Below are 24,700 nucleotides of genomic sequence, written 5' to 3' on the forward strand. Positions count from 1 at the left end.
ATGTCCAATCCTACCACCCACATTTGACAAGTGTATTATATTTGGAAAAGTAGATTAAAGGCTAGGATGAGACAGAATCAAACAATTCATGCATAAAGCTTCGTTAACTGCAAGAGCACGGTGACATTCCCACAGAGCTCAAACAGCATCTGAGACAGGTTTTTTAAAGCTCTAATATGATAACATGATCAATATATCAAAGGTTGCTGGTGTAGACACACTGCTAATATGCAATCCCAAAAGGATGGGAAACTCTGCCAAGGTTTTTATTTCTGCACTAACCTTTTTGTGCTTACCCCTTCCACTACAAACCCCGTCTGCGTACATTCCTGGCTCTGCCTCCCCACCCCACGAGAAATGAGAGAAAGGCAAAGTGTTTAACACATCACACAGACTGAGAACATGGAGCCATGCCTATATTAAGGCATAAAATTAATAGTATTTATTATTCACTGGAGCAAACTGCTAAGAAGCACAAGGAACGGGTCCCGTTACAGGCGCCATGTGAATCATAACTTCAATATTTCCTGATGTGTATTTAAAACTCCAGCCCCCAAACAGCACAGAATATTTCTGGATAACGTTTCCATGTGTGCATACAACATGTGCATGTAAACTATGCATCCACACTGATGGCTGGAGAGCAGGATGGTGACAGCAGCTGCCTGGGCTGCAGGCTCCTCTCCAGAGCCCCACTGCTCCTGTCCAGCCAGATGCCAACTGTCAGCCAGCCAGGAGCGCTGCTGCTGCTGCCTCTGTACCCAAACATGGCCAGGCTGTCACCACGGCTGTCACAGTGGCACCACAGACATGCTACACACAGTGGAAGGACCTGCAAAAACTGCTGGAAGAGGGACAACAGCACGACAGGGATGCTGCCTGAAAAAGGGACTTTTATTGAGGAAAAGGAATGAGTAACTTCTACACCACAGCAGTGGCTGTGTTGTTCTGGACAAACCTCACTCTTAGTAAATTCTTGGTTCCTTCATTCCTAAAAAAATAGTTTGTAGTTGAGTGGCTGCCACACAGATCTGAAGTATCTTGTATGCAGCGTTCACTGCGTACAAATTTGGGAATTAAAAATCTATACCTAATAAAGCCTCAATAACTCCAGTTGGCTTCTGAGCTTGCTCATGTTCGAGATCACCTGCTCTTCTCCCTCAAAATCCCCCAACACTTTTTTTTTAAATAGACATTGATACAATCCAAAAGCCACTGCTGAAACCCTGTAGTAAGTCCATTCCTATTCCAGAAAGCCTTCAGCACCAGAAGTGATACTGAACTAAGGTTTCAGCAGAAATCATATGGGAAAGGCCTAAATTAATAGTTGGATATCATGGACTATTTTATATCTGCTCTGTAAAACTTGGAGGACTTGAAGAAAGCCAAAATAAAGTTGCAGTCATAGTAATTCCATATGTCTACTAAAGCCTAAAAGCTTTTTTGAGAGTCAGAACCTTTCCCTGCACTCAAGCCCCCAGTGTTAACAAAAGCTGACTTCCCTAAAGCAGTTTTTCACCAGGTCATGCAATCTTCCCAGGCTTCCAACTGGCCTGGCAATGGGCTGGTCTCATCCATGGCCTCCTACAACACCTAAGATTAGTGGCTTTCAAATTACAAGCCACAGGCTTGGTCAGACAGAAAAAAGCCCATTAGAAAAGCTGCTCACAAGATCCTCACAGGCAAAGCCACCAGTTTGTTTGCTGTGAGCCTGTGTGGCTCAGAAGCTTCTATCAGGCTGCCTAAAACCCTCTGAGAAAAAGAAGGCGAACCAGTTAGAGAAGAAAATCAAAGCCTGAGAAGCTGTAAATAACAATAGAGAGAAATAAGTCAGCTAATAATTGTAAGGAAGAGTCACAACCTTGAAGCCTTCCCACAACAGACTTATCACTTGAGCTGTTTACTGCAGATCTGAAAGCCTAAACTCCGTGGCCTTTGATGGTTTTCTTTTTTTTTTTTTTTGCTTCTAAAATACTCTTTTGCAGGTGATTCATAACAAGACAAATTCTCAAAGGGAGCCCAGTGGCAGTGTGGGAACTCTTAGTTTCCAAAACAGAGGAGAAAGCAGGATCACTCACAAGTTCAAAGTGTTCTTTCAAAACACTAAATCTCATCCGCCCCTGAATTCCCAAACAGTTTGAGTCAAGCTCTTTGTTCACAACTTCAACAAACCCAAATGGGAGTTGGGATACAAGTAATTCAGTGGCCAGGAGAACTCAGGGGACAAGGACCCAGAGTAAATATTTAGGGAAATGTGTTATCTTCACAGAAGCACAGGGTAGCTGAAGCTGGCAGGGACCTCTCTGGAGCCCATCCTGTCCAACTCCCCTGCTCTGAGCAGGTTGCTCAGGCCCAGCTCTGGTTTTTTGGAGCATCCCCAAGGATAGAGACTCCACAGCACCCTGGACAACCTGTTCTTCGACCATGCTCACAGGCAGGAGTTTCTCCAGCTCACAGAGGGCTTTCCTTTGTGTCCTGATTCACTGGCACTGAGTCAGTCCTGCGTGCTGTCACCAAGGGATGTGACATCACTCACGTCAGCAGTGACACACAAGACTACTGACCCACCTCTCAGCATGGCTGAGTGGGGCACAGCTCCCTGATCAAAGGCAGTGCCTGCTCCAAGGGCCAGCAGAGCTGCATGAGCAGGGTAATGACAGGCCAGGCAGGATCAGCCTGATCAATGTTTACCAAGCCCTCTGCCCAGCCAGCTCCTGCACATAATTGTGTGAAATGGCATTACTCAGCCTCCCTCAGGAGCAGGAAGGAAGGAAAAGGGGCCCAAGGCAAGAGATCTGTATCAGCCAAAGTCTGTGTATTGATACATGGCAGTGAGAGTGGATCCCTATCAGTGGTTGGAGCTGGAGGCTCTTTAGGGCCCCTTCCAACCCAAGCCATGCTACAATTCTGAATTCACACAAACTATTCCACTGTTTGATGGGCAGAACAAGCTGCCTCAGCAACAAAAGACACCCTTTCCAACACTTAACATCCCTTTAAATGAATTCCCTGCAGACAGAGAGGCCAAACAATCTTTAATTTTAGACCAGGGCTATGCAAGGACATCAAAAAGAAGTTACTTACTAATGGCCCCTGTGTAGGTTGGCTGTGTAAGGTCTTTTGGCACCTTCCTGTAGATGTCAAACCTGAAAGAGGAAAAGCACCAGCCATAAAACAGGTGGAACATTTCAATACATTTCATGCCCCCACAGGGATGAACGATGCTGAAGTTTTTTCCATCCAGCTTTCCAACAACATTTTTTCAGTAGGCAGGAGGATATGGGAAGGAAAAAAACAAAACAAAAAAACCCTTTTCTTTTGTACAATTATGTAACTGTGCTCTGTCTTGGCTCCCATTTCCAAAGCATTTCCCTCCCCCTCCCTGCTGTGGATCTGTGCAATCCGAACTGCGAGAGCAGCCAGGCAAGAAGTCATGCTGGACAAGTTTATAGACCACTGTAAAAAGAAAAGGATACTCTTCAGACTCCTGAATAAAAACCCCAGTAAAACACAACCTACATTTTGCCCCTTGTCATTTGTATCCTGCAAAGCCAAAAATAGACAACCCCTAAGTCAGAAATCCAGGTGTTGAGATAAAAAAAAGTCCCTAGGACATCGGATACCACAACAGAAATGAACCCAACAGGTTTCTTCCTCCCCCAGCTAAGCCCAGTTTAATATTAGCCCGTTGTTTTGATTCAGTCATAGTTTTTAATATCCATAAGGCTCAGCTTTGCTATTTTAAACTGCCCATGGTTAAACTCTCCCTGCCCTCATGTGTTAGCTGTGTTATTTCCTACCACCTTGTGTTCCTGCACGCCCAACCGCAATGCAGCTCTGACATCAGCTTTTCCATCACTCAATAAAAATTAATTAATGCATTAAAAACACCCACCCACCCACCCTAAAGAAGGAAGTGACCGGTTCTCCCTAAAAATAGACTTTTTTGGATATGCCACAAGTGGGTGAGAGCTGATGCTTTTTCCAGCCCTGGAGAGGGCTTCCAAATTCCCAGTCTACACTGCACCAAGATGAAACACCCCTGTGTTTATTCAGTAGCTCCTACTACATCAAATATTTTACTGGGAGTTTAAAAACTAGATAACTGTTCTTTTCTTTAGTCTTCAACTGCTGAGATAACTGTGAGGAACTGCATGAACAAAGCATTTGCCTTGCAGGAGATCAGAAGGATGCTGTGCTTCAGTCAGGAGTTGAAGCTGGGGGAAGGCAGGGAAGAGAGGGAATGGAGTGCAGGTAGGAAGATATTTCAGCTGCCCAGCTGGAGTCCTGAATAAGCTGTGCCACCCCTTAACACCCCAACAACCCTCTGTGAGACACCTGACAGCACTGCTGCACAGGAGCTGTGTTTTCATCCCCCTTCTCCCTGCTGCCTCCTAATCAGACCAGCAATATTCCCCAGCCAAACAATCCATGTATGGTTTTCCAGCTGCCCCGAGAACATCTGGAAAGTGCTGTTTGCATTCTTTCCACATCCACCAAGCATCAGGATGGTGAAAGAACCCAAAGTAGCTGATGACATCATGGTCTCGAAGGCAGAGGAAGCTGTTGCTCTCGCAGCCCATTAAATGCTGAAAGCTGGCGTCGTCTGGCCAAAGTCACAATAATAGATCAACAAGGCTAAAAAAGCTGAGAGAGAAACAGAGGGAGACAGAGCACGTGAACACCAGGAGCTGCTGAGTGTGAGCCAACACTCAGAAATAGGAAACAGCTCCAGGCTGGATTCAGTAAAAACAGCAGTGTGTGGATACTATAAAAGGAAGTTTGTTCTCACCATCAGAAATATTTACTAGTATTGAAATGATGGCCCATCACAGCTTAAAAAAAAAAAAAAAATCGGCTTTTTAAACAACTCACTGGAAAGCTGATGTCGTATGAGGCAGAGTTCTCTCCTCTGAGATTGTCATTTCATCACGTAAGTAACACCCGACACCACAAATTAACTTTTTCATGGCCTAAGTAAGCTTGGATTAGGCAGAGACACTACAGAAAGTGCTCAATTAAGCTTTTAGGGATGAAAGCAGAAGCCTGAAGGATGACATCCAGAACCTGACCCAAGCAGAAGGGAAGGGGAGGAGGGAAGGTGTATTAAAGCTTGCACAAGAATGCTGGAATGATCACAACAATCAAAAAAGACAAATTTGGGGTAAGAGGCAAATGCTGCCGGTTAGATTCTGCTCACTGATTTGTGATACCAACAAATCCAAATGATCACCAGCCCAAAAGAAAAAGGACTGGCTACGTGCAAGTCCCCTGGCAGAACAATCAATTGCTTGGAAAAGACATGTGCTGAGCTAGGAGGGCTCATAATCCATACAGGAACAGCAGTCCTCAGGGTTCCAGGCAACTTCTCACCTGATGCTGGCCACAATTTATACAATTTCCTCAGTCTGATCCCTATTAGTGAAAACAGAAGTGGGGTTTATGCACTCAGAGAAGGGCAAGGGGGAAACCCAAATGGCATCAAAGTTTGAGGAGAATGATGGGAGATGGCATGGCCAGGACAAAGAGCCACCTTCTTCACTTATTTAAACTCCAAGTTAGAAGAAGATATGAAATTTAAAGGAGTCAATGACAGCTTGAAAAGTATGCTTGGGAGACACCAGAGAGATCAAATGCTAGCAATGAGGACAGCAGCCCAAAGAAGGCTTTGTTAATTATATGTAAGAATAAAAATAAGTAAATCAAGCGAACGTCTCAAACAAGTCTGTGAAGTTGACAAGAGTTATTGTAACAGGAGACCCAAAGCCCCAAGAAATGAGAGATTTGTGGTAGTTCCTGTCAGACCTAGAGTTATTGTAACAGGAGACCCAAAGCCCCAAGAAATGAGAGATTTGTGGTAGTTCCTATCAGACCTAGAATTATTGTAACAGGAGACCCAAAGCCCCAAGAAATGGGAGATTTGTGGTAGCTCCTATCAGACCTAAGGGTTAAAAATCTGCCTCGGCTAGAAAAACCTTTCTCCTTTTGCCACTGGCTCTTTGCCTACCTCCCAGAACTGAAAGCAGTCCCAGGAGAGCACTTACACTGTCTTGGGAAGAGAAAAGCATGAGGATTAGACAGCAGAATGATTTGTAATGCAGGAGGGAGGAGGCAGTGGAGCTGTGTGCATGGCAGAGGGGAACAGGTTTTACCTGCCCTCGGGTCAGAGTTCCTGCAAGCACCTGCAGTAAAAATTCCAACAAGCCTCCAGGTTCCTGAGGCATTGGTCACTTGGAGGAGTATTTGTAGCCTGGGAACAAACAGGAACCTCGTGCTCTGTTGCAAGAGCTGCTGTACCCAAAGCAGTGGAAGGTGTTGGCAATGCTGCAGGGAGGCTGGATGTGCAGAGGGGCTGCAGCTGCCAGCCCACAGGGCACACACACCCCTGTGCCACCCTGAGCAGCCACTGCCACAGGCTGGGAGTCATCTTTCGTGACCTGGAGGAACCAGGGTGTAGATTTACAACTGCTCAGTGCACTCCCTTAACCTGCAGCTCATCCTGCCTTAGGAAAGGAGACATCACTTCACACTCCCACAGCAGGCACATGTGCATTTTCCACTGCACGTTGTTTATATTTAGCTTTTGGCAAGTTTCTTCCTGCCCTCAGAAAGGCGAGACTTGTAAGGCGAAGTTGTATCTTTGAGCTGATCAATTAACATCGTTTTAGAGTGGAAACAACAAACTTGCTGCTAGGAAAGTTCTTCCTCCAGGTCATGCGTGTTCTCATAAAGGGAAGGCTGGACCTTGCAATTCCAGAATATGAGGCTAAAGATAGAATTAGGCTGTCATCAGTACAACAAAGGAATTTCCTGACACATCTATAGTGTCTTTTCTTTCAATGGAAAGCAGGGCTGCAAACAAAGAAATAAAAAAAGCCCGTTTGGAAATGTCAGAGGTTTGCAGGAACCAACATCCATAACTAACATGAGGGAATGCTACAGTACTCTTTTATCAATCCAAGAGTTAAAAGGACACAGCAAAAAAAACTTTCTCACCTTCCTGGTGGGAATGCCCACAAACTGGTAAAACAGCATCACAGAGATGAGCAGGGGATTCCTAAATTCACAAATCTCTGTGTGATTAAGGCAGGTCTGGGGCAGAACTCCATTCTCTGGTGGCCAGCAGTGCCACAGTCCTCTTGGAAAGACTGAGGTGAGATCCAGGTGGTGACCTCAAAGGAGCCAAACAAAAGGGTGGCACAGTTCAAGTGCCAGCAAGCATCAGAGGATTTCAAAAGCTGTACCTACACTAATATGGGCTGCTGCTACTCAGATTTTTTCTTCAGACAGAAGTAGATCATAAAATCACACAATGGTTTGGGCAGAAAGGAGTTTAGAGAGCATCTCATTCCAAACCCTGCTATGGGCAGGGACACTTCCCACTATCCCAACCTGGCCTTGGGCACTTCCAGGGGTCCAGGGGCAGCCAAAAAAGGTGAAAGAGTTGTGCTGGCCCTTAAAGGAGCTTATCATAGAATCATGGAATAGTCTGGGTAGGAAGGAAGCTTAAAGACCATCCAGTGCCACCCCTTGCCATGGCAGGGACACCTTCCACTGTCCCAGGTGCTCCAAGGTCCAACCTGGCCTTGGGCACTGCCAGGGATCCAGGGGCAGCCACAGCTGCACTGGGCACCTGTGCCAGGGCCTGCCCACACTCACAGGGAACAATTTTTTTCCTAATATCCAATCTAACCCTACTATCTGTCAATGTAAAGCCATTCCCCCTTGTCCTGTCACTCCAGATCCTTGTAAAATTCTCTCTCCATCTTTCCTGCAAGGCCACAGCTGTGTCACCCCAAAGCTTCTCCCCCCCAGGTGAACAATCCCAGCTCTCCCAGCAGAGCTGCTCCATCCCTCTGATCCCCTGGAGCTCCTCTGGGCTCTCTGCAGCAGCTCCAGCTCCTCCTGTGCTGGGGCAGGGCTGGGGCAGCTCTGCAGGTGGGGTCTCACCTGAGCTGTGCCTGCCAGTGCTGGGTGAGTGGCAGGGAGGGCAGAGGACCCAAACATTGCAGTTTTTTTCTAGAGTTCAGCTGCCTCCCCTGAGCAGAGGATGAGCTCACTCCCTCAGCAGGAGCTGCCAGCCAGAGCTTTATGTACACTTGAACAGTTTCAAGTTTGGACCTGAAATATTTCAGGAAATGAAGTAATAAATACATTATTTCACTGAAGATTTCCACACCTCCAAACAGAAGAATCCTCTCTGACATCTCTGGAATCTGAAAAGAGCTTTTATAACAGCTCTGTAAGACGCTGTTACGTTTTTCATGAACAAGAAGCAAAGAATGTGAGGCAATAAAAAAACCTAGTTAGTAGAACTAACTAGACAATGGTAAAATTCAAATGCCCTTTAGCTAAGGGAAAGTCTGATACCCAAAGCAGTTCATACCACAGAAGGAAAACACTAATTCTCCTTCAGTTTCCAGCATTTACCCATCCCTCCCTGGCACAAAGACAGGAAGGATGCACTAGCCATGGCACTCAGGGCTGAATTTCTCCCAAAATCAGGGATGCCTGTGTGGAGTCCCTGCAAAGACCCAGCAGAAGCTCTGGAGTGAGCAGCAGTGGAATGTCATGTACCATTCTGCGAGGTCTGCTTTTGCTGATTTACCTGAGGGGCCAGGGAAAGGCTCTTTTGGAGCTCTTGGACTGTATTTTGGATTCCAGTTAATCAAGCAGAACTGTAACACATTCTCATCAGGCACTTGGTCACAGAACAGAATCTGGGCACTGTAAATATGCAGCAAAAAGATTAATTTTTGTCCCTTTCCAGAAATTAATGCTCACAGACAGGGGAAAAATGGTTTTGCTTTTCAGGCAGATTATGTTTTTCCCCAGGAGAAAAAATACTTAAACATCAACCTTCTTTTTGAAGCATACTGGCTCTATTGTAGGTATTTCAGCACGTCCTGAAAGTTAGAGGCTGTGAGCATTCCCTACAACAAATTACATTTTTGATGTCAAAGATGATTAAAAAAAAACAAACAACTCAACCAGTACCATGGCTGACATTCCACTTTTAGCAGGTCAGTGGTGGTGTAAATACACCATTGTCATCTTGGCCCAGCAGAAAGGGTCCATGGCTGTGATTCACCCAGAAGAATGTGGGTGTTGAAACAACACTTGCTTCTCCACCTCCCATGTTCACCAGCTTGAAGAAGTGACATCTATTTTTCAGCAGATACCACATTTGGAGCTGAGGTCACTAATTCCTGGTGACATTACTCACTCCCAGTAACGACTCCAGTGTGGAGTGAACAAGTACCTTAATTTTATTACACATCAGGAGCTTTGAGATCTCTTTGAATAAATGAGACAGCCTGGTGCTGCTGAACCAATTTGTTTCACTAACAAAAAATTTGAAGTGACTTGCAGGAACAACACATTTTCCAGCAGAAACAGAATTCACTATGAAGTTAATCACGCACCTGGCAATTCTACGGCAGAAGTGACTGAACTACACAAAGGAGGAATTATCAAATACAGAGAGAAAAAAGTCAACTTGGAGGGCGTGGAGTTTTCCTCGCTGGGGATATTCCAGAACTGTCTGGATGTACAAGGTTGGACCAGTGACCCACTGTGTCCCTCTCCAACCTGACCCATCCTGGGACTCTGTGATTCTGAAAAAAGGGGTTTAGGGTCAATAGAAATGCCATCCCTGATTGTTTCCTTTTTGGTAAAAAAGTTGACTTCCCTGAGAAACAGATGGACTGCAGGTTGAAAAAGAGAAAGGTAAGACAACTGTAACACATAGACATGGGGTGGAAATAAAGAATAATTCACCTTTCCAGGCTGAGATGGCTTCCTGATCAACAAAAACCCTCAACCAAGGGCTCCAGTTAAAAAAAAGAGCTCAAAGAAGCAAAGAAACAACAACCCCTCTCTTCAGCCCTTCAGTGGGAGGCTGATTTGGGCAGCACCACTCAGATTTCTGTGGAAATCCCTCTTCTCACACAGAATTTATGTATCTGCCATACAATTAATTCACTCCCAAGGCAGGAGGCAGGAACAAGTCTGTCTTTGCACAGCCCCTTTGGAAACATGACTGTCGGACCAAAACCACTCTCCTTTTTTTGCTCTAAACTTTGCACAGCAGCTAACACTGCATTTTTAGGCAATTTTCTCTGCTCTCTAAAGTGAAAGAAGACTAAGATGGCATTGGAGAAGCGTTTTCATGCCAGAACTGGTTCCTTGCCACTGCCCAGGGAATACAAGTGGGTTAAAGCAGTTACCAAACCTTGTTTACCCTTCTGCTTGTTTGCTGGTGATGCCCCTCCCCACTGATCAGCAAGGAGCTGCAAGCTGGAGATAAACTCCAGTGAAATATTGCTGCAGGTTTCCCCCATTTGTCAAGTCCTCCTTGCAAAGGGGATCAGAGCATGGCTGCAAACCTCAAATCTCAAGAAGCCAAGAAGGCATGAGGTCACTATTTCTCCACACACACCAATTCCTGACTAAACAAAGAGCTTGCCTGCTCTTTACAAAGTCCACTCATGACATACTCACCAGTAAACCCAGTTACAACGTGGAAGAGAGAATTTCTACTGTTACATGCTGTACTTGTCATGTTCAAGAAATGACACACAGGCAGCCCAGGCAGACATTAAGTTTTAAAAAACTCAGTCTTGAAAAACAAACAAAAAAAAAAAGGTGCTTTTTGTCAAAAGAAGATAAAGTACTCTATTTGTTACACTGTTTTTCTTTTTCAGGTGGGGAGAAAAACTGCTGCACTGTGCAATTCTGGGAACGTTAATACAAAACAACAATCCCAGATGGCTTTTGATGAAAAAAAAAATCAAAAAAAACTACAGCACTGTGAAGACACAGAGAGAGCAAGGCAGGTGCCAAACACAGCCCTGGACAGTCAGGCCTATGCCAGCACCCATTTGCTTTTTGATAAGAGTCACTTTGAGGCACATCTGTCTGATAACAGGCTTGAAAATATCCACTGCCTTTTCTTTGACAGCGTCTGTCACTTAGACATTCTAAACAAATTCATTTTTAGGCCACATCTCTCAGAATTACACAAGCCTCTCTAATGACTTCATGTAGATATCAGTGAATCCAGACAACTACAATTTCTATTTAAGTGCCTTTAAAGAGACGAATCATCCTCAACTCTGAGGATTAGTTTCCCCTGGAGACAAGGACACAACCTTGGGATTTGTCACTCGACACACTTCTGTTCTTCCTCTTACCATTTCCTAGCTGCCTCCTTGAAGCTTTTTGTTGTTTTACTGAGCAGAGATGGTTGGTTCCATCCCCTTTATTTGGGCTCCCCACAGGACCTACAAGAGCTGCTGCAGAGACAACCAGCTCTCCCCACAAGATTTGTATAACTGGGTCTATTTTGAAGTTTCATTTCACAACAGAAGAGCTGTAGTGGCAATTCAGGAAACCAAGGCAGGTGTGAAGCAAGGAGAGAATGAGAAACCTCAGCTCCACTTGAGGAAACATGTCTGAGTGCACATGAAATGTGCTGCAACAATGGTTCTGAAGAGTCTCCCCCATCCCACCACACAGCTTTGTTTCCTCGTATTCCTGCTGCTCACACCTCTGGAAGACCCTTTCCTAGAGACAGCAGAAGAGTTTATGGACTATGATTCATTCAGTAGCTGCTACTATTAAGGCTCTTAGCAGAGACACCAATTACAGCTGAGAATCCACTTTGCATAAAACACTTCATCATTTTTAAGGAGGACATGAAAGGCAGAGAGAAACTCAGTCATGGTAAATATAACTTGGATGAAGTCCATCTGACATTCAAAGATGACTGTGCACAAACACACTCCATTTTCTCTCTCCAGGAACACTTCAGAAGAGGTTGGTGTTACAAAGGGGAGATCAGAGTTTAACCACCCTGTCTTAGCAGCTTCCCTTCTCCCCCAAATCAATGCAGCTTGGAGGCAGAAGGGGAGGAAAAAACCCAGGCCATGTTGGTTATTTTCCATGTGAATTCATGGTATCAAAAGGAAGCTCTGCCTGCTGTCAGAGCAGGATCACTCAGGCTGGAGACACAAATGGAAACGCCCTGGCTTTAATCCCCAGTGGTATTTCTAGAGAAACCTTCCCACCAGAGGCATGCTGCTGAGTGACAGGGAGCATTTCTATGTGCTCTGCTGACTTCTCAGGCAGCTTCTCTGCGCATCTCAGCAAAGCCTGAGGATTAGAAGTGCCCAAGAGAAAACCTGGCTGGCTCCCTCCAGCTTGGGCACGGTGGGGTCTGTGATCAGCCCCTGGAACACCCAGGGATGGCATTCCCCATCCTCTCCCCAGCACCCAGCACATAAATATGAAGTAAAGCAGATCCTCAGGCTGTAGCTTCTGGATCAGGAATGGAGACTTGGAGATCATGGCACCAGTGAGGCTGCGGAGCTGAGCAAGGGCCTGGAGCATCTCCGTGCCCGGGGAAGGCTGAGGGAGCTGGGGCTGCTCAGGCTGGAGAGGAGCCCAGCGAGAGGGGCCTCAGCCCTGGCTGTCCCTGTGTCCCCCTGGGTGTCCCTGGGTGTCCCTGGGTCCCCCTGGCTGTCCCTGTGTGCAGCACTCAGAGCAGGCCCAGCTCCGCTCCAGGCCCAGCAATGGCCCCAGAGCCCCGGGCAGGGCCCGAGCCCAGCAATTCCTGGCCCAGCAGGCAGAACTCCTGCCCTGGGCAGTGCCAGCCCTGACAGAGCCCAGAGGGGCTGTGGGGGCCCATTCCAGAGCGGTCTGGGCACACTCTGTGCCCGGGGATGGCCCTGCTGGAGCAGGGAGGTGGCACCAGGGACCCTCTGTGGTCCCCCCCAGCCTGGCCCATCCTGTGAAACTGCTGCCCCCAGACTTGGATCTCTTGGGACAGACTGTGGCAGGCACATTCTTCTCTCTCTCAGGATTTTCCATAGAGGTGCACAGAGAGAAAACAATTTCTATTTTTGCTCCTTGTTTTTGCCATGTGGAATGTGTTTGGAGAATTGTTTACCTGGGGTGAGTGCTTGGTTGGATTCTGGTGAGGATTGTTTGAGCCTGATGGCCAATCCAACCTATCTGGGGCTGGACTCTCCAGGAAGGGTCATCAGTTGTGAGTTAGTTAGATATGGTAGTTAGAGAAGTAGGTTTGTAGTTTTAGTAACTTCCTTTATATAGTATATTAATGTATTATAGTATAGTTATAATTAAAAAAATCATTCAGCCTTCTGATCTGGAGTCAGACATCAGCATTTCTTCCCACTGGGTTCACCTGCATTTACAATAACAGACCAAAAAAACCAAAGTAGGCTGGGCTAGAAAAAAATAAGAGAAACTAAGATGGCACAGAGAATACTCCAGGGTTACTGAAAAAAAAAAATTAAATAAAAATCCAATAACTTAGTTAAGAGCTCCTAAGCTGTTTAACAGGCAGCAACTGTTCCTCAGTTTCCTTGGGTCACTACCCCCAAACAATGACTTTGGGACAATTCAGCCCTGCTCTGTCAACAAAGCTGCTGGGCACCAGGAGCCCAAGCACACCAGCTGAGGAGCACAAGCCATCAGGTGCCTTTGAAGCTCTTCTGAGGCCACCTCACTCTAAATAAAACCAAGCAGGCTTAGACACAGTCTCACTCCACCAAAGGCAGGCAGGAACTTCTATCAGAACACCCTTTTCTGGCTCCATTCCCTCCTACAAAGCACATCAGATGCTCGTGGTAAAATCTTGAAAAGCAAAACTGTTACTTCTGTAAAATGGATAAATCTAAAGCCACCAATTTAGCTTTCAACGTGACAGCTCAAGCTGAGGGTAAATACAGAGGTAGAACAAACAGCACAGCTGTGTCAGGTTTGCACACAAGGCACTCTTTTGATTAGCAAAATACCATTTACTTAAAAAATAAAATCCCTGACGCCTGTCTGAAGTAGCTGGGGGGAGTTTTACTGCTCACAGTTGTTGAAACCATCCCTAGAACTCCTGTGCCCAGGACCAGAGATAAAAAGATTAATGTCTTTACTTCTTAAATTGGTCTTATTCAGCAGTGTAACAGCTGAGGTGTCCAGAGATGGCCTGAAAGATCAGTTACCCCGTTCTTAAGGACAGAATATGTGAAATAAAACAGGAAAGATGGCCCTGGAGAACAGCTGGGATCTGACACAGAGAAGGCACGAGCAGGACACAGCTCCCCTCTGCTTAGTGACCCTGACAGGGGCTGGGCATCACCAGACTGGAGAGGAGAGGGATAAAAGGAAGGCTGGGCAAGGGACACGGACTGCTCAGCAATGCCCTGGGCTGGATTACATTCCCCAGGTGCTTGAGAGCTGTTACAGGAAAAAAAAAGTCAGACCTGGTCGAACCAACATTTTGGAGCAAGTCTGTGAACAAGGAAAGGATGGGCTTTAATTGGGGAAGCATCAAGAAAAGCCTGTCCTTTTAAAGCAAAGCCTCTCTCACTTGACACTAAAAAAGTGGTGAGTTAAAACACCCTCTGCATTTTCAGTTCCTGTGCTCCTTGATGTACCTTTGCTAGGCAAAAATCTCCAATTTTGCTTCACAAACCTAGCAAAGAAAGAATTTCTACACATAGTAAATTCATTCTAAAATAGGTGAAGCAGTAGAGCTGCCTTATTCTTACATCTTAATCTACATGTGTATATAAAGCATTAATTTTTCTATTTTCATTGAGAAATAGTTCAAGATTTAATTCTGAAATCCTTTCTTTAGCTGTTTTTCTTCCCACCCAAAGGCAAGTGCATGTTCTGACAACTCTGCAAGAACATTTAGCTCCTACAACCCAGCACAGACAATAAAATCAATCACTCTTCTCCCAATCCAACCAAGTAGGTGAAACCTGTTTAAATGAATGGGAAAACAATGGTAGGAAGTCAGCAGCAGGGACAGAAAATAGGAACTACTGACTTTGAGCCCTTCACTCTGCTAATTCTTTGTTTAGATGACATTTCTATGTTTCCTGTCTGCTGGCAGATGAGAACATGATGTGCAGGGAGCAGCTCAGGACAGCTCTGGCAGAGCCAGGCTGCAATCCCAGGATGAGCAGTGGGAGCCAACAAACCCGAGTTTGTTCTGCCACTGTGTCATTCCTGTTCCACTCAATTAAACCTTTCTTCTTCATTTTGCTCCTTCATTTTGCACAGCAGCTCCTGGCAACATCTGCCCACCTCTCCTCGAGCATGTGGCATCTATAGATGGGAAAGCTGCAAATATCTGAAGGTAAACTAGCAGAGCTCCAAGTTCTACCTGCAGGAACGGCTGGGGTTGTGTTTGGGGGATTTTGGGGGATTTTAGGTTGGATACTAGGAAAATGTTCTTTGCCAGAGGGTTGTCGGGCACTGACTAAGGCTGCCAGAGCTCCAGGAGAGTTTGGACAACACTCCCAGGGATGCACAGGATGGGATGTGCCAGAGCCAGGAGCTGGATCAATGATCCTCGTGGGTAACTTCCACCTCAGAACAATTTTGTGATTGATTCTTTACAAGGAAAGCAGCAGGAAAGTGGCTTTAGGAAAACAAACTGGATGTGCCCTGCAAGAACCCAGCTTGGTTCAGTACCAGGGCTGTGCTGGAGAGCAGTTTGTGAACAGTCCCGATGGTTTTGCAGATTGGGACACAAACTTTGAAGCATGTGCAAAGGAAGATAAGTGATCCTGCTAATCGCAGTTTCACACAGAAAATAAACGCTCAATACACAAACACCAAAGCTTGGCCCCGAGTGTGAGCTGGAGATGCAAATACAGATTCGAAGCCGGACCAAGAAGTCGATACTTGTAAATACCAAACAGTTATTAACACATTTTATAACATTAACACCCCCGTAACAGCAGATAAATTACAGACATCATTAAGCAATCGGCCAGTCCTCATTTACACACAATGGGACATGAACACACACGCTGCACCACCTCAGCTTTACTGGACAAACTCTCAAGGCTTCAGAATTACATCAGAAATTGTTTAATCCTCTGTTATTATTATATTTATATATTATTATATATTATTTATAGTATAATATATGTTATTGCTATATTGATATTATAAATTAACTGTTTTAATTACTCTGAGCAAGCTCTGATATGAGAGGGACCAGACAGGGAGGTGGAGGGGCTGATGGAGTTTTAAACCAGTTTATCTGGACTGCAAGCAGGTGAAGACTGCAGTTTTTCAAATGCTGTATGACTGACACTCACAATATCACACCAGTTTTAAAAGCAAGCAGGATTTTTTCTGACTTGCTGGCTCTCCACACTTACAAACCCAGGAGTGAAATGTAGGAATAGGTTTCCTTGCCAGCCAGCTCCTCCCTCTTAATTCCAGTTCCAAGAACATAATGAAACCAACAGAGGAAGTGTCTGAAACAAGGAGGAGTACTGAGAACAAGAAAACAAGGTTAGGCCAGGAGGACTGTCATTAATTATATAATCCAGCCTTTGGGTAACTGGACATTTAGGGAAAGGGGCTGGGAGAACCTTGGAGGCAGCAGCCTGAGCACATTATGTCATCTGGCCTGCTGGTTACTTAGCAGGTACAGGATCTGCATAGGGACAGAAAAACAAACCCATCTATTTCTAGGACAAAACATTTTCAATTCTCACAGCAGCTGCTGAAAAAAGGCACAAGAATTCAGACATTCTGCTCACACTTAGACTGATTCCAGTTCTCTTTTTTCCTCCCTTCTGCCTGCTTTGTGGTTCTATTTTGCTGCCTGCAGAACACCATTTTGTCAACCACGTGCCAAATTTTGTGGTTTTATTCTTCCAGTGCATATCCTTGTTCTCTCAGGAGTACACTCAGCAATTGTATTGCTGCAATATGCCAAAAGTGCAACTATTTTAGGTGACACTGAAGGATGGAAGACAGGAAGCAGTACATCACTTTTCTTTTTCCTTCAAAATAAAATGTTAGGCTCAAACACATTCCAAAGGCAATCAGGAGGAGGAGGAAAGTATAATCTCAAATACTCAAAGGTGGAGTTTTGCCAGCAAGCATTTTATTTCCTTTTAGGCACTGAAGCAGGTGTCAAAAATGAAGGATGGAAGAGAAATGTATTTTTAATAAAGTGAGCAAATTACACTTTACTTCATCAAAACAGGAGAAAAGTGTCACGGAGAAAAAATGCTCAAGTAAGGGGAGTGGTATTTAAAGGGATCCAGCCCTTTGCTGGACTGTAAGAGCCATTGTATCCTGAGTGGGAGCAGCATTTCTGGAGAACAGAGAGAATGGGGAAGAGCATGAAACATATATGGCTGCTCCCCAAACCAAGCAGATTGTTCAGATATTTGAATGCCATAAGCTGACTGGAACCTTTCTGGCCCAGAACCTTTTCAACTCAGAGATTCTGGTTCCTGCAGCTCCCCAGCACATCCCAGCACTTCCACCTTAATGATCCCCTTGGTCCTTAACATTTCTCCTTTTCCCAGTGGGACACCTGCCAGCTCAGGGTGCTCAACCTCCTGCAACATTCCCTTCCCACAAATAAACAAAAGTCCTGATCTGCAGCAGACACTGAACAGAATTCAAAGCTGGACTGTGATTTCCAAGAATTTACCTGCACACAACCAAAGAGCTATGGAAATAAGCTGTACCATAGACTTTCCCACAGCCACCAGGAAGCACAAAACACTGAGGTCCTGCTGCTACCTTGCACTGCTGAACACCTTGAAACAAGATCTGAGAACAAGTATTTTAGCATCAGAAATGTGCAGGTTTTATTTGGAGAAACTGCTTTCTGTTTTAAGTCCCAGCTGCGCTTGCTCAGCACAAAAATCGAGACTGGTACAAAAGAGCATGAACAAATATAACAAATATCTGGGGAATCAAGAAAAAATGGGGAGAGAGGGATATGTGAAAAAAACAGCTCCATATTCATAAGGCTTCCCTCAAAAACACACAGGCCAATCCTTACCTACTGCAGAGAGGGATTTCTCCATATCAGTAAGAGAAACTCCTATCCCATACAAGGGATTAAAAAATATATATATATATATATGTACTTTTCCAGAATATCAGTAACTCTGCAGTAACCAGCTCAGGTTCTCCTATTTAAATTCCAATCCAAGAAGACAAAAATTTCTGTACAAGCTTCCACAACTTAGTCCTGTTTCTAATTTGCATTTAAGTGTGTTACCTACAAGCAAGCACAACTCTTCTGCATTGCCCGGCTTCCAAGTCAAGTCCCTGGCTTGATACAATTTCCAAGAAACATCTGTATGGATGCCCACTAAAAAAAACATAACTGATACAGACTCAAGAGCTGCAACTTGCAGGTTTACCACTATTTTTTGGTCCAGATATAACCAATTATAATACAGCAGCCACATTCAGATTTCAGTGCAGCTGAAGGTCGAGGTCACATTTACATTACTGATGTTTTAAGGGGCCCACAGTGGTCAGCAGAGAGGACAGTTTGGAAGCCAGGTGATCTGCTTTAGGATTTAATTAAATAAATACTAAGGAAGCATGACCTCCTGAAATCCTGTCAGCAGTAATACAGGCCTGCACATTTTAACAGAGCATTTTGAAGGCTCTTCTATTACATGCCAATCTTTCTGGCATCTCTTAATTAAACTAAATACATCTCATTTGGAAACATCCTTCAAAAAAACCAAACAGAAAAGCAACGATCCAAACACACACAATTCTGTGAGTTGCACTGGCCAACTACATTTGTGTGTGTGTTTGCCATGATTATTACTGAAATACTCAGGCGTTTCAGTAAAAAGAAGATTTACTACTAAAATACTCAGGCATTTCAGCATAAGGAAAATTTTGTAGATTGTGGCAAGGCTGTGGTTAATTTTTTGGCAGACCAAGTTTTCCATTTCGAGAGCAGCTGGCTCTCTACAGGAATACCTAGACATCACTTCAGGGCTTGTGCTTGGACAGAAGACAAGAAAAACAGATGATTCCCCACTCCTTCGTTCATTGCAAGACTATTCTTTCCTCACCACCTCCACCATTTGAACTACATGCCTAAAAAATACACCAGCACGCTTCAAAATACAAGCTCAACAACATCCCCAGCTCCAAGTCCAGGCTGGTGGCATTGCTTCAGCTCTGTTTACAGTGTGATTCAGTCATTTTCACAGCAGTGAACCATGATGGCATGAAGGAAGCATCTGTGTCACCAAGGACTGAACAAAGGAGGACAGTTAAAGTTCAGAAGGAACAATGCAAAACTTTCCTACAAAGGTAGACTTCAATATTTCTCTACTTACTCATGAGAAAAATCTTCACTCTGCTGATATTTTGAGAGAAATGATGCACTGGGGACGCTTAGAAAGAAATATTTACACACATGCACACCATGTATAATCAGTTATTTGTGGCACAAACATCAATAGACTCTGTCTGTACAGCTCTGCCTGCCCATCTGACTGCTGTGACTGCAGAATAATTTCTCAGGTGCCCTCAAAGGGCTATTGTTGAGCCAAAGTTAGTCATGGCACTGCTTGGCACCCAAATCCACGTTGGTCATTACGTAAGGTGGCAGCAATACCACTTGGAAGGGTTGTTTACCAGAGGCATTGCACAATGTGAACTGGAACAGGCTCCAGACGTGGCTGCAGGTGGGGATGGAAATGCAGTTACTGCTGAAATAAGCTCAGTTTGTCAGAGCATGCTGCCAATAACGCCAAAGTTGTGGGGCTGGATCCTTGTGTGTCCCTCCAACAGAGAATATTCTGTCATTCTGTAATTCTGTAAATCTGTAACTACCCAAACCAGAGCTGTGCTACGGCCCCTAGACATTAATTTAGGAAGTGATGGCTACCAGCTCAATCACATACAGGAATTAGTATTTTAGACAAAATCATTGCAACCTTACTGCTCTTAGCAAAGGGAGTCTGTTTGGGTTTAAATTAGACCTAAGAGTTGTGATGGGGAATGGACAGACTGATGCCCACACTTGTGACCTGGCACAGTTGTGAAATTGATTCCTGCCCAGATTAATGAGCACAAACCAGGGTTTTTAGGTGATTTTGAGTCTATAGAGAAAAATCTTTTCCAAATTAAGCAGCCCTCAGACATCTCCTCATTCACTTGTTAAGGCAAATAACTTGACTTCCAAGTCTTCAGGTTTCAGAAAGGAAGGAACAAAACGGTCTTTCATGGTCCCCTAATTTTTCTTTTGGTCAGGAATTGATTTCACAACTGTGCCTAGTCACAAGTGTGAGCATCAGTTTGTCTATTCACCTTCACAACCCTCAGGTCTAATTTAAAACCAAACAAACTCCCTTTGCTAAGAGCAGGAAGGCTGGAGTGTGTCAGCTTTGGTTAAGACTGAACAATTTGATTTAAAAGAAAACCTTCAGGAACTAAAGCAATGACCTGCCTGTGTCCCAAAACAATAAAAATGATCCATAGGTCTGAATCAGCACACCCACACTAAAATATAATTTATCACAGATATGCCAAAGAACAGCTGACAGTGGGAGCCTGTCATATTGTGCAGATGGAATAAAAGTTTTTGCCTTCCACTCTAGATCAGCATTTAAATCTAAATCCTTTCTAAGCCTGGCTCCTTTCCCATGACCTCCAAAATCCGGGTACAGCACATTGTTACTTCATACAGGTTATCACATTGTGGAAAAAAAACCAACCAAACCCCAAAACCAAACAAGGAACAGTAAAAAAAAAAAAAAAAAAACACAATGAAAACATCACAATGATTAACTGTGGGAAATAATTCCTGAATTTCTCAGTTAAACATAAAAATAAGGATTCACAGACATTTGCCACTCTGTGTGAAACACCTGGCCAGGGCAGAACTGTGAATTACCCAGGATTAGAACAAAAACTTGGTTTCAGAGTGGTCTATTTTAGTTTTTGTCAGTGTAACCAACTAAAGTGACCAAGATGGTTCAGAAGTTCAGAATCTTACAAACCCATCAGTAACTCTTCCATGCAAATAGGCAGGTGCAAAGAAAAGCCACCAGAGTCAAGAGAACTCACAGCAATGCTTCTCCCCACCGTGGCCTCCTCCACTGCAGGGAGCCACTTCGTTCTTACAGCTGCAGTTCTCATTTTTATAGCTGCAATTCTCATTTTTATTTGTGTCGTTCTCAACACCTGAGCAGTCTGAAGTCCCAGCACCAGCTCAGCCTCCTGCTAATAGGATCACACAACATGTGGGATCCCTTCTGGCTGCCTCACAATCACCACTCAAGATGACCCAGGCTTAGAGTTTAATCTAATTATGATTTGAACCATCCTCAGAGGCTGCAAGAGTGCAGGTGACACCAGATCTTAAAAGATCCAAGGGGAAATAACCTTTCAGCTCCAATGAGAGAACTCAAAATTCTCCATCAAACACATACAAAGCTGCTTTGCTGACACAAGTTCTAAAAACAAGGACATGGGCAAGAAGGGAAAAATATGTCTCGCTCTTTCAGCCAAATGGGTGTTAAAAAATAAGAAAGAACCAGGCCTTCTGGAAATACAAACTGATTTAGTAGTTCTGTAGGAGGGCTGGGTTCTTGTGACATGCACTGAACAGACCTGCACTGAAGGCTCCAATCTGGAAGCTGAAAATTTGGTTCTGTACCAACATCACAGCAGGACTGGGGGGATTAGTCTGAATTAAAAGCTTTGAAAAATGAAAAGCATTAGGTAAATACTGAGTACTATTAAAACCCTAAAGATACTTGACACAGAATCATTATTATTCATGTGAGATTACTGTGAAAATATTGGTTTATTTATGACTCAAATAAAGTTTGTACTAGGAAAGGGAACCACTGATAAAACAAGAAAACAGGAGTCCTACAGAAAAAAAAAAAAAATGTACAAAAAAGTACATGTAACAAACCAAGCTACTTCCATATCAGACTGACTGATGGAGACAACTTCCAAGAAAGATTTTTAAGCATTTTCGGTTCTTCAATCTAGCTAAGTTGAAGACACAGCAAAGAGAATTAGTCCCATGGAAGTAAATTTATTTGAATTTTAGCTGGTGAAGAACAGGGACATTTTTGGTCCTGGGCTGCTTTAATTACTTGTCATTTGTGTCTTTATCAACTTCAGATGAGATTTGGGCAACCTATTCCTCCTGCTTTGTGTGGAAACAGAGCTCAAAGCCTGAACTTGCAGCTGCTCTACAATGCCCTTTCTACACCTGGTGTCAGCTATCAACATCCTGCCACCCTAAAATACCAAAAATAAAGCTGTAGGAAAGGGGAGGATACAAAAACAACAAAACCTTGCATTCCCAAATGTCCTTGGCAGAGCAGCTAAGGCCAGAATTCCTTCAGATGCAATGTGAAATGTGTGGCCTCCAGAAGAACACAACACCTTTCCACATGGAATTCTGGACTCTAGGAGATATGCAGGGGCATTTCTAAAAATTTCTTAACAATCCAAACCTCTAGTCACACACAGGCATGTAAAAGGCAGGGTCCCAAAATGTACCTGCCAAAGGGAACATCCTGCGGAAATCTCTGAGACAAAAACCTTGAAATTTACATGTGAAAATGTCATTTCTTCATTCAAAACTTACTCAGGGTGGTGACCTTATTCCTGCAAGAGCCTTGTATTGCACGTTCTGGAGTGGTCAGGAAGTACCTGTGCGGGGTTTTTAACGTGTGCATTGTATTTTACCTACAACAGTAACATTTTCCAGCCTCAGCAGATTTTGTTCCACTGCCTGCACTATGAACAAAACCCACAACAGCTAAAAAAGGGCTCTAACCTTTTCAAACCTTTTGGTCCTGAACTCTGTTCATGCTTCTAAAACAGGAAAAGTGGTTTGCTGCACGTGACAATAGCTCCTCTGTACTTTAGATAGGAAATTCCTGTTATCAATGGCAGCTTTTGAAAAATTCATCCTTGCAGAAAAGCTGAAGTTCAGTGAGCTTATGTTATTTGAGAAAGAGCTTTGAAGTGTCTATTTCTAATCCTCCACTCTGAATGACAAAGAAGTTATTTGCAATTGTGAATCTTTAAAATGCAGATCTGAACTGATGTCTCTGTTTTTGTAACTCATTAACACAAACCCTGCAATTCAGCTTTTACTGAACGTCTTTTTTCCATTCCAAAGTGAAGCACTAGTGCTGTCTCTTAAGATGATTATGCTCTTGGTGAGCCAGTGTTTCCACGCACACATTCTGAGACCCAACAGAAATTACATTTTCAAAGACATCAGAAATAACATTTGCTTTATCTACTATTACAAAGTGACAGCCACAGCCCAGGATCTCTTATTGTTCATGTATTTTACAAGTCTGAAAATGGATGGCAATAGGATTCACAGCTGGCAGAATGTCTCCAAAGAAGAGTTTTTCTATCAAATTTTACACAAAAGCAGAAACGAGGCTCTGGGCCCCGGATCCCACATGATCCAGCAGATGCTGTTTCCAGCTTCAGCAAGTTTTCATTCAGAAGCAACTGCCTCCATGTTCAACAATGCCCCATGGATCACACAAGATCCTGTTAGCCTGTATAAATGAGAGGCCTGGTTTAGAATTACAGTAAAAATATAATAAAACACTGCACTATCACCATTTCCCATCTCAAAGGGGTGCACATGTAGGGGTCAAAATGATCCTACATGGAAAGGACTGTAGTTAACTGCATATTCCCAAAAATGAATGTATATATTTTTTATTCTACTATTACTGTTGTAGTAAAATCTGTATTAGAAAACTCATCTTTGCATCTTCCCCTTGGCATCTCTGAACCTGAAAAGATGCAAATTGTTGGTTCAAGAACAGCTCAAAAAAGAAAATGAACCCACAGTTGCTATTTCGGCTCCAGTGAAGTCAGAGGGGCTTTTTCACTTCTGCTTTGGTACCTGACACTGCCTCCAATGGCCCAGAGGATGAAGGAGCCACGCAGAAAGGCTAATCCTACAACGTGCACCTGCTCAGAAGGGCAAAACCAGAGGTGGAGGCGTTGATGTTGGTCCCCAGCCATGGGACACGTGGCACAGATTTGGCACAGTGACACAGCTTTGGCACACGGAGCCTCGCATGGGAGCCCCGCTGCAAAGAGTGACCCTTAAAGATGCTCTGGGGGCTCCACCCTAAGCAGTGACCCCTAAAGCCAGTGTGGGAGCCCCACTGTGATCTCCTAAAGCTGCTGTGGGAACCCCAGCATAAGAAATGATTGTGTAAAGCTATTGTGGGAACCCCACCATATGAAATGACCCTCTAAAGCTGCTGTGGGAACCCCAGCACAAGAAATGACCCTCTAAAGCTGCTGTGGGAACCCCACCAGAAGAAATGACCCTCTAAAGCTGCTGTGGGAACCCCACCAGAAGAAATTATTGTGTAAAGCTGCTGTGGGAACCCCACCATAAGAAATTACTCTAAAGCTGCTGTGGGAACCCCACTGTAAGGAATGATGCCCTAAGGCTGCCATGGGAGCCACACCATGACCTTCTAAAGGTGCTGCAGGAGCTGCACCCCAAAAAGTGACCCCTGTCACAAAACTGAGACCCCCAGAGACCTGCGGGAGGAGCAGCAGCCCAGCACCTCCACCCCAACACCCGCATCCATCACCCTGCAGCTCGTGCTGCTCCCTCCGTCCTGCTCAGGCAACCCAAATTGCACACACCCCCTTTGGCTTGGTGGAACCGCATTATGGAGCTGGGCACAGCCTCCTCGCTCCCTTCCCTGCGCACGGTCCGTCCGTCCATCCATCCATCCATCCATCCATCCCTCCATCCGCCCATCCCACGCGCAGCCTCGGGCGGGGAGCGGCGGCGGCGGGCGGTCCCCGCGGGGCTCTGTCGCGACTCTCGGCGACACTC

General features: G+C 44.6%; 1 protein-coding gene and 1 long non-coding RNA gene across 2 annotated transcripts in view; both read right to left on the reverse strand.

Moving 5' to 3' along the window:
* ERGIC1 (endoplasmic reticulum-golgi intermediate compartment 1) overlaps positions 1-24,700 on the reverse strand; it is a 57,889-nt gene that overhangs the window by 32,963 nt on the left and 226 nt on the right. Inside the window, exon 2 of the mRNA XM_002195755.7 lies at positions 3,085-3,146. Coding sequence (XP_002195791.2) covers positions 3,085-3,146 — 62 coding nt within the window. The remainder of the gene's footprint in view (positions 1-3,084; positions 3,147-24,700) is intronic.
* On the reverse strand, positions 21,628-24,696 carry LOC140685002 (uncharacterized). The gene is made up of 2 exons (XR_012058076.1): positions 24,505-24,696; positions 21,628-23,384 (listed from the first exon to the last, which is right to left on the reverse strand). It is a non-coding gene; the product is annotated as an uncharacterized lncRNA (long non-coding RNA).

This window comes from Taeniopygia guttata, chromosome 13, assembly GCF_048771995.1.
Source record: "Taeniopygia guttata chromosome 13, bTaeGut7.mat, whole genome shotgun sequence".
NCBI classification, from domain to species: Eukaryota; Metazoa; Chordata; class Aves; order Passeriformes; family Estrildidae; genus Taeniopygia; species Taeniopygia guttata.